Source organism: Podarcis tiliguerta (assembly GCF_965153285.1).
Source record: "Podarcis tiliguerta genome assembly, chromosome: 9".
Taxonomy (NCBI): domain Eukaryota; kingdom Metazoa; phylum Chordata; class Lepidosauria; order Squamata; family Lacertidae; genus Podarcis; species Podarcis tiliguerta.
In genome coordinates, this window is record NC_139542.1 from 11,299,634 (window position 1) to 11,315,885 (window position 16,252).

General features: G+C 44.6%; 1 protein-coding gene and 1 long non-coding RNA gene across 5 annotated transcripts in view; one reads left to right on the forward strand and one right to left on the reverse strand.

Moving 5' to 3' along the window:
- Positions 1–382: 382 nt before the first annotated feature.
- On the reverse strand, positions 383–5,248 carry LOC310657751. The gene is made up of 2 exons (XR_014501896.1): positions 5,186–5,248; positions 383–4,961 (listed from the first exon to the last, which is right to left on the reverse strand). It is a non-coding gene; the product is annotated as an uncharacterized lncRNA (long non-coding RNA).
- BMP2K (BMP2 inducible kinase) overlaps positions 4,959–16,252 on the forward strand; it is a 45,617-nt gene continuing 34,323 nt past the window's right edge. For all 4 annotated transcript variants that reach the window (XM_083398255.1, XM_083398256.1, XM_083398257.1 and 1 more), the window contains exon 1: positions 4,959–7,804. In XM_083398255.1, the coding sequence (XP_083254381.1) occupies positions 7,609–7,804 (196 nt within the window). In that variant the 5' untranslated portion in view covers positions 4,959–7,608. The remainder of the gene's footprint in view (positions 7,805–16,252) is intronic.

Below are 16,252 nucleotides of genomic sequence, written 5' to 3' on the forward strand. Positions count from 1 at the left end.
CTTGGGGGCTTTTGTGGGAGATGGGGGAAGGGACAGAGGGCAGCCCCTCAGTCCCTTCCCCCACCTGCCACAAGAGCCGCACTCCCTTTCACAAGCCGCATGGAGCATGTGTGGGGGACTTCTCTTGGGGACTTCTCCCTCCTGGGAAAAAGCCTACAAGTGCCGCACACACGCTCCACACAGCTCGTGAAAGGGAGTGCTGAGCAGAGCCTGGGATGCATACAGGCTCTGCTCAGCGCTCCCTTTAAAAATAGGTTTTTTCCCTTGCATTTCCCTTCTAAAAACTAGGTGAGTCTAATGGTCATGTGCGTCTTATTGAGCGAAAAATACGGTAAATAGTACCGAAATATGGAAAATAACGCCAAACACACACAGTAGGATCTCTCTTTTACATGGCTTTATAAACTTCAATATACTGTATCATCATTAAGAAATTAGGCAATAATAGATGGGGAGCAGCTGTCAGCACAGCAATGCTAACCCCTTAGCTAAATCACTGTGGAACCTCTAGAGGCCATGACTAAAAAATAACTCCTCCATAGAATTGCTGTTGCCAAGTACTTGCATCCCACAGGAACCAGCATCAATGTGTTCCCCAGGTTCCAGTCCACATCTGTCCTCCTTGTGATTAAGAACTATAAAAAGTATTTCCTAAGTGGCTAGACAGCCAAGCGAGTACAGAGGGTCTCTTCCCTTAATAAAATGATCACAAGTAACTTGCAGTAATTCAGTATACCACGCTGAAGACGGTCAAAAGGTAGCAGAGCTAGTAGCAACCAGAGCATCATTGCCTTCCTGTGCACATCCTATAAATACCTAAGTAAAAAGGTGTTTTTTTAAAAAAAGCAATTGGGGTTGCAAAAACCCAGCTAGCTTGCCACAGGACTAAAGCCTTTGCCTTAGAGTCCCAGCTACACTCCTGGTTTGAGGCATCCCTTACATCATGCTTGCTTTGTGCAATGTGGGCTGGATGCTTATTTCGTTTACAGATGGGAAACTGAAATTGACAGATAATTTGTCTGCAAAGCCCATTGAGTATGCCTGCTTGCTATGATGTAATTTGAAGTAAACCTGGGCTCTTAACTCTTGGACCACACTGGATCTTTAACATTATGTTCCCGACATGAGCAAAAACCGTAGGACTCCTGTGTGTTTCGTTAGTTGCCGCAGTAAAAGTAAACATTTGATGTGGAGGCTGGTAACTGTAACTGAAACTGTACATAAGCCAGGGACATCAGCAAAAGTGCTAAAGAAGGAACATTTGATAAGCTAAGGGAGAGTGGATTGCATCATTTTTGTTCTTTGTGATTGTATAAAAGTTATTTCTCAGAACACAAAGAGAAAATGCAGAAGAATGTACATTGGTATATGCTTATTTGCAGAAAAAGTAGCTTTGCAGAACTGAGGTACTGTATATGAAGGAAACTATTCTCCCTAACACTGTATGGGACTCTAGAATAAAAGAGAATAGTTTAAATTAAGGAACACGTGTCATTAATTCATAATGCTCATTTTTTCCTATGGCAGTAACTCAAGTTGTGCACCATCCAGTTCCCCTCTTGTGGCAAGGAATAAGGTGGATCACACCCCATCTCTGGAGATCCTTTCAGCAGCTGCAACATTTCAACCAACCAGCCTGGAAGTCTCCTTGTAAGAGCAATTGTGAAATTTTCAGTTTATCAAAAAACAAAAGTGTGATGTAACACATGTTTCTTTCCAGCAATCTTGGGTCACTGAGCCTGACACTGATGAAATTTTGTTTCCTAGGAATAAGTTCTAGTTGCAGAAGGGGGAAAAAGGATAAGTTATTTTAAACAACTCAAGACTACACATTAAATATAAACATCACAGATAAGATCCAGAATGAAGACAGATGGTCTTAGTTTTTAATCAATGTTTATATTCCCCTTAGAAATTCCAAGTACTTTATTGATGCTGTTTAGAAAAATGTTGCTTTTTTCTGATTGAAACTCACAAGGATAGTTATCCAAACTGTTACAACGTTGGCTGGTATATTTATTGGCAGGAATACCAAGACTATTACAGCAAAACTGGGACTTGAGGGAAATGGACATTTTCCCCCTTTCTCTAATGAAATCTAAGGACTCTTGTATTTTGTTGGCACTAGAACTGGTGCTTTCCCCATCACTAACTGCAGCATGGGGTAGGTAATGTTCATTGGGATCACAGGTGGGCTGGGAAGGGTTAAATCCTCCCAACTAGGGTTGCCATATGTCCTCTTTTTTCAGGACACACCCTCTTTTTCATGAGTCATCATAGAGATCCATAGTCAAAAGTGTAAGTTGGCAAATGTGTCCTCTCTTTTGCCCGTCAAAATATGGCAACCTAACTGAGAACTGCACATATAATTAGTTTTTTTTAACTCCTGACATGACTGCAAGTTACACACATAATATAATGTGGGAATGGGCCCTATGTTACATTAAAAAAAATTAAGTGGAAGAAGTCCCATTGACTGTTATGGAAAATATTCACATATTTCTGCCACCAGTGCTTGTGCTATGCATATGTTATTGACAGTTTTGGGGATCTGATTTACCACCAAAATGGAAGCAGCATTCAATAGGCAATCAAAGCCAATTTAAAAAATATTCTGATATGGGAATTTTGTAATTCCAAATATGATAGCAGTAGAAGTTTCATAGTCTAAATATCTTCACTGAGATAGGCCTGTGGTGGATATTAATAACCTATTAACATCTGATCCTATAACCCTTGTGTATCAGATTTTAAACTGAAGATTTGGCTTCTTCCAGTCTTATGGTACTTTTCAACAAATGCGGGAAAATATTAAGCCAGCTCCTGTGGTCCCAGCTTCAATAAACCAATTTTCAAACCTTTATGATTCGATAATGTGCAAACCAGCTAAGAAAGAATAGTCCACCAGGGTCTTAGAAAGCAAAAAAGGAATAGACATTTCTATTGAAAAGGAAGGTTGATTACCAAAGGCAGCTTTGGGCTTCTCTCGGTGCTGAAATTCAAACGGTGCCAACATCTGAGAAATTGTTAATTATGGTTTTTATTATTATAACAATATTTTAACAACCGGTGTTTCACAACCTGCCTGGAGATCACCCTTCCTGTTTGTATTTGGTAAGACTTTCCTGATCTAGCTTTGCAAGATTTTAATGTTAATTTCCGTGATACCGATCTATGGACCCATATACCAGTAGATAAATCCTGACATAGAGAAACTAATTACAAGCTGCTGTGTGAAAAGGCCCCAGGGGAAGATGCGATTCCTGGAAAGGTACCCTATAGCCTCCATTCTGATTATTCAATTCTCAGAAGACCATCACTTATGTAGCCAAAATGGCAACAGTCACAGGAGGGAAGTCTCTTTGGAAATCTCTCTCCCCCTGCACCAGTAACAGTCCAAAGAGCACGTTCAGTAGCTATGCAACACTGTTTACAACAGGGATTGGGGAACTTTGCGTCCAGTGGCCTAACACAGGGGTCAGCAAACTTTTTCAGCAGGGGGCTGGTCCACTGTTCCTCAGACCTTGTGGGGGGCCAGGCTATATTTAAAATTAAAATTAAAAAATGAATGAATTCTACTCTTGTAAAAAATACCAGGCAGGCCTCACAAATAACCCAGAGATGCATTTTAAATAAAAGGACACATTCTACTCATGTAAAAACACGCTGATTCCCGGATCGTCCACGGGCCGGATTTAGAAGGTGATTGGGCCGGATCCGGCCCCTAGTTTGCCTACCCATGGCCTAACACGATGCTCCAGGCTTCTCCGTCTGACCTTGAAGACTCTACCCATGCCACCCTCCTTCACCTGCTCTGCTCCCCACCCACTCTTAACCCCCCAATAGCAAAACAGTGGCAGCGATCATCCCGATTCTCAGCCCAAAACTGGATCTGAGAAAGGACTTCAATGTAAAGTAGCATCCTGCCAGGTACACAGGTTCGGGGTGGGAAGAGACATGGCTGTTTCCACTGTGCCACTGCATGGCAGTGTGGTCAGTCATGCTTCCCTCTGCAATGCACCTGGTAGGATGCTACGCCATGCAGCTTTCTCCCCTTACTTTGCTCAAGGTCTGTTGGGTTGATGAGGGCTCTTCGCTTTCAAAGCCTTTGGAGTGGCATCAAATCTTGGTTCCTGGTGCCGGTGGACCTGCTGGAATGGCAGAGATCTGGGGCAAGCAAGCTGGAGCCATCTCTCTAAAGCAGGGGTGTCCAAACTTTTCCGGTTTTACACCAAAGTTGTTGAATTTTGGGGGGGATTGAAATAAACTGTTCCCCTGGGCCGGACTTTGAACATACCTGCTCTAAAGGCATTGACAGAGGATAACATGACATACAGATTGTTTAAATGTAACCATGGCTCCCAGGTTTAAGATTATACTGATTTGGCAAGTATTTCTCCTCTTGGGTATGATTTGAGTATTATGGTTCCTGTTTTTAAAGGGAGGGCAATAGGAAGCTACCTACCAATTACAGATTGATAATTTTGATTAACACAGCTGTAAAACTGTATGCAAAGTAGTTGAGAGGACTTGAGAACTGGGCAATAAGAAATTGCATTTTTAATGAGGCGGCTGGAGTAAGAAGAGGCTTCTCCCCAGTGGATTAATGTTCTGTGCTCAACCACAAGCTGCATAAATATTTTCATTAAGGAAGCCTTTGCCTTTGCTGCTTTAGTTGATGTATGGAGAAAATTGATTTTGTTTAGGCATAATATTTTGGTCAAATATAAGCTTTGCCATATTTATTACAACCCCCTTAATAGTGGTACTTTAAAAAAAAAACTTAAAAAACCTTAGGCTTTCTTTTCAGGCTCTCTAAATCTACTTGTTACCTGGGGAATTGAAAGAGGGCTTGCTTCAACCACTCTTTAGCTTCTTTATAAATATTGTTCTGAAACCAGCAGTTAACCATTTTTCTCTTTGTACCTGGGAACAGGAAATAGATTTTGGAACACTAGAGACTTTTGCTTTTGTGTGTATGCATGTGTTTTGCACAGATCAGTCTTAGAGGATTATTACAAACTCTGGGAATACATTGCAAAAAGTACTTACAGATTTGGGGGGGGGGAGGTGGTGATATTTGGATGTAAATCCAACCTGCATATGCTGCATCTTATTTCCAAGGCAACTGAGTAGGTAAAGTGCCATTAGTTCCTTGAATTTCCAGAGCTGCCAAATGGAAAACTGAAGGCAGCTGCTAAAGCTCTGGCAAAGAATTGAGGGTGTACATTCTTAGCTTATCAAAGTTTTGAGTCAAAGTTTTTGGGTGTTTCTTTTTTTAAAAAGTTTGAGGGACATATGGAACACCAGCTTTTAACTATTTTCAGAAAAAGTAAATGAGAAATATTAGGTGTTCCTAAAGGCAAACCTGCATTTTTTTTTTTTTTTTAGGGGAAACTGACATATTCTCGGTTGAAACTAAGATCCATCTATCGATTTTTAATTTCTGGCTTGATGCCAGAGAGCAGACTGCTTTTTAGAGCAGGTGCACACTAAAGAGTAAAGTCCATACTCTCTGCATCAGTAAGTATCTATTTGTATGATTTTGAAGAAATGCAGGGAAATCTGCTGCCATGCAGTATTCAATACTAGATAAATGTTAACTATGTATTCTGTACTTGACCTCCTTTGTAATGTTTTATTTTGAAATCTTTTAAGATCACATTTTAGTTTTGTGTTATGTTGCTTTGACTGTACAGTGGACCCTCCAGATACGAACTTAATTCGTTCTGGGGGATCCTTACATACCCCGAAAAGTTCGCAACGAGGTGCTGCTTGTGCGCACGCGTGTGGTGTGATAGAGTGCTTCTGCACATGTGCGCAGAGCGAAACCCAGAAGTATACGGAAGTTTGCAGCGTTCGCAACCCGAAAGTTACGCTACCCACAGGTAACATAACCCGAGGGTCCACTGTACAGTCATTCCTTGGGTTAAAGTTGCTTCAGGTCGAGAGTTTTCAGGTTGTGCTCTGCAGCAACTCGGAAGTAACGGAGTTACTTCCAGGTTTCACCACTCACACATGCACAGACACTCAAAATGATGTCACACGCATGCACAGAAGCGGCGAATCGCAACCCACGCAGATGCGGGTTGTGTTCTGCTCAGGATGTGAACAGTGCTCCGGAACGGATCCTGTTCGCATCCAGAGGTACCACTGTATACTCTATATTTGACTTTCTTCAGGTGCTTTTATGTTTTATTGATTTAATATGCTGTAAACCGCTTTGAGATTTTTCATAAAAATATAGAGCGAACAAAAATACAGTGGTACCTCGGGTTAAGAACTTGATTCGTTCTGGAGGTCTGTTCTTAACCTGAAACTGTTCTTAACCTGAGGTACCACTTTAATAGGGCCTCCTGCTGCCACCACCGCAGGATTTCTGTTCTCATCCTGAAGCAAAGTTCTTAACCTGAGGTAATATTTCTGGGTTAGCAGAGTCTGTAACCTGAAACGTCTGTAACCCGAGGTACCACTGTAAATAAAAATAAAATAAGAAAATCAGCAACACCAGCGGCCCAGAAACTCCATTTCCACCCCAATCCCCTCCGCCCCCCCCCTTTAGCCTAACGGTCCTTTTCCAACGGCTCCATCCAACGATTTCGAACGCTCGCCTCGCAAGAGGGGGAAAAAAATCCCGGCGGCAGCAACAGCAGCACGTGAGCGCCCGCGCCCCCTGAAGCAGAGATGGGCGGCGCCAGCCAAACCAAAGCGGTTCCCCCTCGAAGCTTCCCCCACCCCACCCCTCCCAAGCACGTGCTACCCAGGCGTGGCAACCTCACTTCCGGCAGCACAGAGCGGCGTTGCGAGGAGGGCGGGGACTTGTTAAGAAGAGGAGGAAGAAAAAAAAGTAACGAGCCAGCCACGCGCGTGCGCAGACCTCCTTTTTTGGGGGGGGGCGAGGCTCGCCTTTCCTTCCCTTCCCTCAGGGCAATGATTCTTTCCCCCGCCCCCCCCCCCCCACAACAACAACTCCTCTGGCTTGCGCGAAGGGGTTAAAAAAAAAAGCAAGCAGGGAGACGTTGGAAGTATTTGACAGCAGGGCGAAGGGGGGGGGGCATGAAATCCAGTTCGGGTTTTCCCTCTCGTCCTTCCCTTCAGCCGTGCGCGCGCGCGCGCGGCGGAACGTTAAAGGGCGGCGTGTGTGTGTGCGCGCGCGCCTGCAGCCTGGTTCTGGAGCGGGAGGGGGAGGGGTCTCTCCGTCCCTCACAGCGTCTCTCTTTTTTTTTTTCCTTTCCCCTGTGAGGGAAGAAGCGCGGGCGCGAGAGCGCGCGCTCGTGTGTGAGAGAAGGGGAGAGATACGGCGCTGCAGGCGGGGGTGGCCGAGGCTCGGCTCGCCTCAGACACATAACACGCCACTTTCCTTCCCGGAATGTGAGGCGCGGCGGAGCCGGGGTTGTCAAGCGCAGGTTCCCACAGTAGCGGCGGCGGCGGCGGCGGCCTGGGGCTCCCCAGTGCGGGGCCGGGCGCTGACTGACTGGCGCGAGCCTCCGCGGTCCCAGCCCTTGAGGGAAGAAGGGGCGGCTCCTTGGGCGGCGGCGGCGGCGGCGGCTTCTTCTCCCCCTCGCCCCGCTCCTCCTCGGGTCTACTTCCCCGAGCTCCTCGCCCGCCATGAAGAAGTTTTCTCGCATGCCCAAGTCTGACGGCACCGGAGGCAGCACGAGTAGCGGCGGCGGAGGTGGAGGCGGCGGAGGGACGTCGGCGGCCGTGTCGGGCTTTGTGGCCGGAGGCGGGCCGGCCGTGGGCAGCAGCAGGGTCTTCGCCGTGGGGCGCTTCCAGGTCACGGTGGAGGAGCTGCTGGCGGAAGGTGAGCTGGGGAAGTAGGCCGGGCAAGGACCTCCAGGCAGGGTGGGCTCTCGGAGAGGCCTCGGAGGGCGCCGGGGGCTCCTCCGCGACCCACGTCTCGACCCCGACCCCCTCGGTATCGGGTGCAAGGACTCCTTGGGGTGGGGTCTCGGCTGTTGCCATGACTCGCAAGACCAGCTGCGTTCAACGCCAGCTGTTGGTAAACCGAGGGTGGGTGTGGGTGGGAATCTCCACGGAGTTGCTGAACCCGTAAGTTGCGATAAGTGCTGCAGACGTGTTCTTCCTCCCCCCCCCTCCCCGCCTCTTTCTCACTCTTCCCCTCCCTTGTGTTTTTCTGATGTAAGAACCCCGCATGCTACTCTGGGGGAAGAGGTGCTACTACGGCCAGATGCGGATGCCAACAGCGCTTGGCCACACCTGCACACCTGGGAGCGTTGGCCGTAGCTGCCCCCTGGAGCAGGATCGGCTGCAAAGCCAGGAGGGCGCATGCATTGCTCTTAAAAGCGCACCTTTTGACACGCCCAAGACCTGTTCCCTCATCCCGGAGGTGTCGTGTGAAGTGGGGCGCAAGTGCGACAACAGTGTATATGATAAGGCTCTGTGCCGAAGCAGCTGCCTGTGGTGTAGTTTCCTCCGGCTGCGGGCCTCAGAGAGGCACTCTTCTTATCTTTGGGGAATAGGGAGGGGATCTAAGGCCCCCAAACTGAGTTAGACCCCACCCACCTTTTTGTTTGGGTCTGTGAAAGCCACCACAACGTCCATTCTAATTGCCCCCCCCCCCCTTGGGTCATTATTGCCTGCGCTGATGTCCTTTAACAGTGGAGTTGTGTGTTCTTGATCGTCAGGGTCAGACTCCAGCTGCATGCACATACATAAGAAAGTACTGTAAATCCTATGGAACACAGTTTTGGTAAACATCATTTAGATAAGGATGTGTTTTTTTTCAGGGAGGGTGGAATCCTGTGGCAGCTGAAAAGCACTGTGAGGAATACACAGGAGTGTGTTGCCTTGGAGGACCCAGCCACACTAGGTTTTATAGACTGAGAGGGGCTGTGTGTGTGTGTGTGCACTTTTGTTGTAGAATGTGAGGCAGAATTTCTTGCCATTTTGTGGCATTCACTCTTAAGAATTCACAGTTTAGTTACAGCTGTAAATAAAATATTGAAACTGAAAGGATTATCCTGAAAAATGGCTTACAGGAGTATCCCTTTAATAAAACTCAGGGAAGTAGCCGTGAATTTGTGTGTCCCTGTAATACACACAAAACACAACACTTGTGTTTATGGTGCATTTAGAAGTTTAAAAATGTCCATATCTTTTGACAAAAAAGAGTTGCTGCTGCTGCATTTGATACATAGTGTTAATCAAATAATAAATGTACAGTATTGTGTGTTTTCCTTCTTGAGGGAAAATTAAATTTTTTTAGGTTCATCTTGGGGCATGGCTAGCCAGAACATAAGCATGTTTCTTTTTGGGGAGTATTGTAGATACATATATCATTTGTGGGGATGATAGGATGCAGTAAAGTGCTATATTGTGTTGGGATACGATATATTTCTGCTCTTTACCCCTAGAAAATGGACTATTTTATTGATGTTGAAAAAGAACTTTGGGATTGTGCTATTAGCACTCCCTTGCCAATCTATGCAAGCTTTAAAGCTTATGAGTTTCTTCCCCCCCCCCCCCCAGAGATTTAGGAAATGCTGTTTATAAGCAAAGATTGTTATAGAACTTATAGTCCTCTTTCCCCATGGCTGGGGTATAGGTAAATTACAAGTGGCTTCCTTTAAAAAAAATATTTTTGTGTGTCTTATGTGTAAATTTATCTGTAAAATAAAAGTATCATCCTGAAAAACAGATTATTTGAAGTTACTTCCCTTAGATGGTAAAGATCCTGTTAAATACTCCTATCATTTTAGGTGCCTAAATGGTGCATTAAATATTTAATATTTGTTAGTCTTAGTCCTTACTGTGGGGCAAAGGTACCATAATCCATGCCCATTTAAGAGCAGCTAGATGGCAGCTTCATTGGCACGGTGAAACTTTGTCTCAAGTCTAACTTTTATCCTGAAATCTTAATTGGTACACACTTAATTGGGGAAGGTGCCTTTCCTCCAATATATTTTCTGTGGTCATTTAAATGCTTTCCTGTGTGAGGTATAAATGCCATACACCAGGAGTTAGTATAGATGTCTTGTGGTTTTATTTAACATATGCTGGGGAAAGTGTTCAAAGTAACAAACAAACAGACAAACAAACATCTGAGCATTCTTCAGTTCAAAAACATTTTGCAAACAATCCATTTGCACCATGGATAGCACCCATGCATGTTAGAACCTGATAGATTTAATAGAGCTCTGTTTCTCCCCATACCTATGTGCGTACTGGCAGTGCATGGGATGTTAGGAATGGGAAGCCTGTTCATGGTTCCTTTATATCCATCCAGCTCTTCTTTTTTGCCTGTGGATTGAAGTCTGAGGTGCTCTTTATTTATATGCTAGTATTCAGTTAAGTAGCTGGTTTATAATGAAGTTTGCCATTAGGTCTCCCCCATTCTCCAGTTTTTGTTAATAATCTGTAGTATCCAGAATCTCTGAAGTAGCCAAATAGCTCAAGTGTTGATTTTTTTGTTTACATATTTTAAATGAAATAGAATTGAGAAGTCTTCAAGTGAAGAACCTGTTACCTGTAAATACTTGTGTGTTAGCCCTATTCTGTGGTTGTGTTTGAAAGAGAGTCTCAAATTGCATAATATGAGTGTAATTTATTTAGTTGATTTAGAAAATAAATATTGGCAAAGCTGATAGTAGCAATTTGCCTTTCTGATATGCTGCAGATAGTTAAATTTGATAAAGTTACCACAGCCACGAACTAGCCAGAGTTAAGCATATGTCTCATTGACTTCAGTGAGCCAGAGTTAAACTTCTTGTATTTAAATAAATTGAACTTGCAGGTGCTTAACTTTATTGGATAGATGCCCTGTTCTTATTACAGATTATCTTCAGCTTACTTTTTTCCAAAATTGTGTTGGAAACAGAAGTTTGCCAGAGTTGTGAATAATGGGTATTTCCCAACAGGCATGAATTTGATGTACAGTATTTCTGAGTAGTTTTCTGTCTTGCATGGTTGGCAGTATTTGAATAATCATTGCAAAACAAACTGCATATGGTCGAAGAAAAAATACTGGTTTGTTGTTTATTGCTGGGGTGCGAAACCTCTAACCTAAGGAATAAATTTGGCCCACAAGGCCTCTCCATTTGGCCTGCAAGGCTGTTTCAGGCAACCCGTACCCATCTGTCCTATACCTGATGTTATAATGACATGAGGCTGGGCTGAAAGGGCTTTATAGGCACTGCTTGTTGGTTGTGTATGTAAAGCCCCTTGTTCAGCACTTCTGAAGTATCAGACAATCAGCTGATTGTCAGATACTGTGCAAATAACTTTGCAAGCCATGTGCTTGGAAAGCACTTAGCACAGCCCTTGCAAAGCCCTTCGTGCAACACTTTCCAAATGCCCGACAACCAGCTGATTGGGAAACGCTGCACAAGTCACTTTGCAAGCCTGTGTTCAACCAAAAACCTAGTGCAGGGCTTGCAAAGCTTATTCAGCCTTGTGCGCAGCACTTCCCAAACGACTGACAATCATCTGATTGTCAGGTGTTTGGGAAATGCTGTGCACAGGACTGAGCAAGCCACATTGACCTATCTCTCCCATCCTCATGGGCCAACTTCGACAGGTGTCAGTCACCTGATAGTTATGATGTCTGATGATTGTGCACAAGAAAGGAATTTAAGCTGTAAACAGTTCAAGGTACAGAATACATAGAAAAATAGTAAATAATGTTGTGCAAGGACTTGAACAAAAGAGGGCCGCCTCTGGATTTCAATTCCTTTTTCTTAGGCAGTGTTCTTGTACTCATAGGAAAACACCTTTGGATTCAGTTGTGGGTGAAGATTTGAGTGGCTGAATTAAGTGGTGTAGTCTCTTTTGTGAGAGGAGGGAAAGTAGTGAGTTTTGATGGAATTCAAATTCTCCCACAGGTCCCAGGATAGGAATACTTTGGTTGGGCAGCTCAGAAACTTGAAAGAGCTCCCAGGTGGAAGGGAAGCCATGAGGCCCAATATACATGGATTTTTTAGTTGTGGCTTCGACATTCATGACAGCTATTGTGACCTAGCCAAACCAAAGGCAGTAATGATGGCCAAGAAGTAAGGGTGGTCAAAATGGTCTCAGCAGTGGGGCAGGGAGAGAATCAAGTACTGTACAGGGCCAAGCATAGAAATTGACTGTTACGCAGCCTTATTGTGGTTCCACCTGAATGTAGCTAGTCATCAGACAATCTGAAAACCTCTGCTCTAGTATCTTTTAATGCTTAAATATTCAGCTCTCTGAAGTTCAGATATGTTTGATGCCCTCAGCACTAGTATAGGGTACTAAAACCTTGAAATGTGGAAGATGCATTCTATTGGGGGGGGGGGGCAGAGGAATGGGCTTTTAAACTTTTCCTCTCCAGTTTCCTCCTGCCCACCTCTAGATGCCAGATAGGTGTTTAGGGGTGGGGAGGATTTTTAAAAGTGGGAAAACACTGGATTGGAGGAAGCAAGGAGAGGAGTAGAAAAACTGGGTGAAGTGGTTTTGTGTGTGAGAGAGGGAGAGAAAGAGAGAAAGAAAGTAAGTCTTGGATGGGAGAGGAGAGGGATTGTATCTTGAGGAGAAATGTGTGTACAGAGAAAGAGCTAACACCTCAATCCACATTATCCCTCTCACAATTGTTTTGATTTAAAGAAATATTACAGGAGTGATGGGACTGATCTGTCAAAGTATGACAGAATTAGCAAACAAAGTTTATTAAGGCAAATAGAAAACAGAATGAGTGCATAACTGACATTGTATTTATGATTCCGAAATAGTTTCTGTGTTCGTGTCATAATAAACATTGATTTATTGAGATAGTAACAAGCTTAGGCGAGCCTTGAAAGATTGGAAAAGGGGGGTGGGTGCTTGCCACGGGGAGACTTCTGCGGGTGGGTAGACAAAATAGGTGCCTTTGACTTTTTCCATTTTCAAGAAACCTTGTGCTCATCAGCAGCAGAGGATTTGGGATCAGATCAGGAAGTTAGCCCTGTGTCTTAGTGTATATAGTGCAGTAAGGGGAAGTTTTCAGGAGTTCTTACTGTCTCTCCTAAAGGCCTTCCCTCAAGTTCTGAACAGTGCTGTCTGACTCTTGTTCCAGATTGACTGGAGCCCAAAACAGGAACAATTCTGTTTAAGAGCTGGAGATGTATTGCAGCATTTTGTTTCATGTTCTTTATGTGTGACAGGGGTAGGTAGATTTTGTTTGGCCTCCCCCCCCATTTCCCCATGGTTAGATGGAACCCAGGCTATGATCAACAACATTAATCTAAATATGATCAACTTGAATCTAAATATGGAGCTACATGCAGAGGTAAACTAGCTAGCTCTGCCTCCCCTCATCAGCTTGAAGATCAAGAAGGTATAGAGACTCCCCCACCCCCATCCTGATCTGTCAGAGACAGAAGCTTGTCCCTTTCCACCACCCACCCTGACTTAAGCTTAGAGCTGGATAGAGGATCAGATTTTCCTCTGACCTTGTGCTGTGTTTGAGATATCTGTTTGCCCAATAGATTACCCTAACTTAGAGAGGGATATGGGGGTTTAGGATTTGGATACAGACTTGTTCAACTTAGACTACTTTAAAACCAGTGTGAAAAGTTGTCAGTTATTTCAGTTGGGTCTCATAGAGCCTTTTGCCATACAAAGAACTTCTGTCACTTTTGGGAGCCACTCACTATGAAGCTAGGAAGTTTCTTATTCACCATAGTTCATTGCTTTGCCCAAACTGAGAAACTGTAGTTACCAGCTTCGGAGCAAGCCAGAAGTATTAAACCATGGTTTGAAGTTGGTCCTAATAGTCTTGGCTTGTTCCTAATTTGATAGCCATACTTTTCTGGTTTGGACAAAGGAAGGAAATGTCACGGCTTACAAATCTCATGGCTTAATTACAGCTTGAACAAAAGGGCTGTGTATATCTTAATACAAGATATGATAATCTGAACCAGCACAGTGTGTCCTGAGATTTTGGCATAGCTGGATGTAATGCACACTGTATGGTAACCAGGCCAATACAGAGACACTTAAACGAAGGCATTCCATGTTGCTTCCAGCAGGTTAGGAGCTGCTTGGAGGTGGTTGTGCCTTAACATATAAATAAAAGGCTCCTAATGTGGTAAGAGTTTGCAACATTCTATACATCTCCTTTCATGCTAGCTACAAAACTAGTGTTACTCTTAAATTCTATTTAAATTAGAAGTTCTCTGTATTTATACAATCTGAATACAGGCAGTTTAAAAATACTGTAAGGTTTTCACTTAAATATATTTTCTAGTGAGGTGGGCTGGGAAGCTTTCAATAATGGAAATATTCTGTTGTTATATTTTTGTACAGAGTTCTCCTTTTCTATGAAAGCATTGTTCCAGAAAATGAATAAGCAACAGAAATAGACACATTATCAGATTTTGCTGTTTCAAAGTTACAAACCATTGTAAATCATGTACAGTATAAGTGTGTGTGTGTGTGTGTATATGTGTATATATATGTATATGTATATATAGAGAGTGTGTGTTTGTGTGTGTGTGTATAAGGTCTCTATTTGTAAATGTGTAAGTGAATTAAAACCAAAAGTATGCATAATCCAAGTGTGCTGAATCAGTTTCAGGCTCCTATTCTCTTTCAGTGTGTTTTTGAGTACCCTTTAATTGCCATACGTTGCATATTGAAAGCAAAATCTTTGAAAGCTTGTGGGAAGGATTTTTGAGAGAATGGCCATATTTTTTCATGCCACACTAAACAGGAGCATGCCGCTGGCTTACGTGCTCCCCTTTCAGCTCATCTTTCCTATGCAGGTGAGAAAAGGAGTTAGGAGCATTTGTTCCTTTAGTTTAACTGCATTTTGTCATGTCATCCAAACCAGCAAGTGTGTGTTAATGGAGGCTACATCCTCCCCTCCATCCGAAGCAAAGGATTGCCCCAATGCCCAACCAGACGATTGCTATGAGGTAGGCAAAACCACCGGATGAGGTAGGCAAAACCACCCGGTGAGCAAATTCCTACCTGGCTGCTTAAAGAACGGCGACCACTGTATTCACAGCATAGTCATTGACTATCAGCTTAAACCTAGGGTGGGTGGGCAGGGGAAACCCCTGGAAAGGAACAAACAGGTAGTGCCCCAGGTACAGGCCGCTTAAATGGGCAAGGGGTGGATTGAGGGAAGCCTACCTGCTTCGTTGGCTCCGCCCCCTGGCACTGCCTGAGTCCCCAGCCTGCATCCCCATTTGCCAAAGCTGGGTGCCCGCTAGGATCAGTTCTTGATAGGCGGAGGGGGTTTAAGCCGCCTACCAGGAAGGGCACTGCTGTTCAAGTTCTCTCATCAGGGCCCCAGTGAAGCCTCTGCTGTCCTGCAACGCTGTTGCACCAAGAGGGGTGAGCAGACTTGTCATGCCATCCAAAACAGCAAGTGTGTGTGTTAACATTAATGGGGGGGACTAGTCTCAGAGAGGGACGCGGGTGGCGCTGTGGGTTAAAGCCTCAGCGCCTAGGACTTGCCGATCAAAAGGTCGGCAGTTCAAATCCCCGTGGCGAGGTGCGCTCCCGTCGTTCGGTCCCAGCGCCTACCAACCTAGCAGTTTGAAAGCACCTTCGGGTGCAAGTAGATAAATAGGGACCGCTTACCAGCGGGAAGGTAAACGGCATTCCGTGTGCTGCGCTGGCTCACCAGATGCAGCTTGTCACGCTGGCCATGTGACCCGGAAGTGTCTTCGGACAGCGCTGGCCCCCGGCCTCTTAAGTGAGATGGGCGCACAACCCTAGAGTCTGGCAAGACTGGCCCGAACGGGCAGGGGTACCTTTACCTTAGTCTCAGAGAGTTTGCTTAAAGCTATACTTGCTGGAGCTGACTCATTTAAACTTGCCATTGTTAAAATGAACAACAGTCAGGTGTGCTTGCAAAAGTTTATTTTGGGGGGGCGGCGGCTTGTACACTATGTTGATTGGGCCTTCTGCCCCACTTGTATTTTTACTGAGTTTGCATGTAGTAAACCAAACCATGGCTTAATACACATGAGCAAATGTTAAAGTTCTCAGATCCTCTTCTCCAGTCCTGCTGCTGCAGTACAGTGTGGGGCTGATGCATATCCAAATCTATGGTTGTGGTTTGTCTTCCTCCAGACAAATTATGAGGCAACCAAGATTTGTTCTCAGTTTACCTTTTTTGTTGTTGTTTCCACTTCTGCCATGCTTTCTAGGCACGGGTCTGAGTAGTTTTTTGTTTTTCCTATCACTTTCCCCAGGAAAACCTGCTCTTTAGCACTGAATCAGAGCGAACATCAATTGGGTTTCCTTGCTCTGATTCATGAAAGCATGGGAGAAGTGG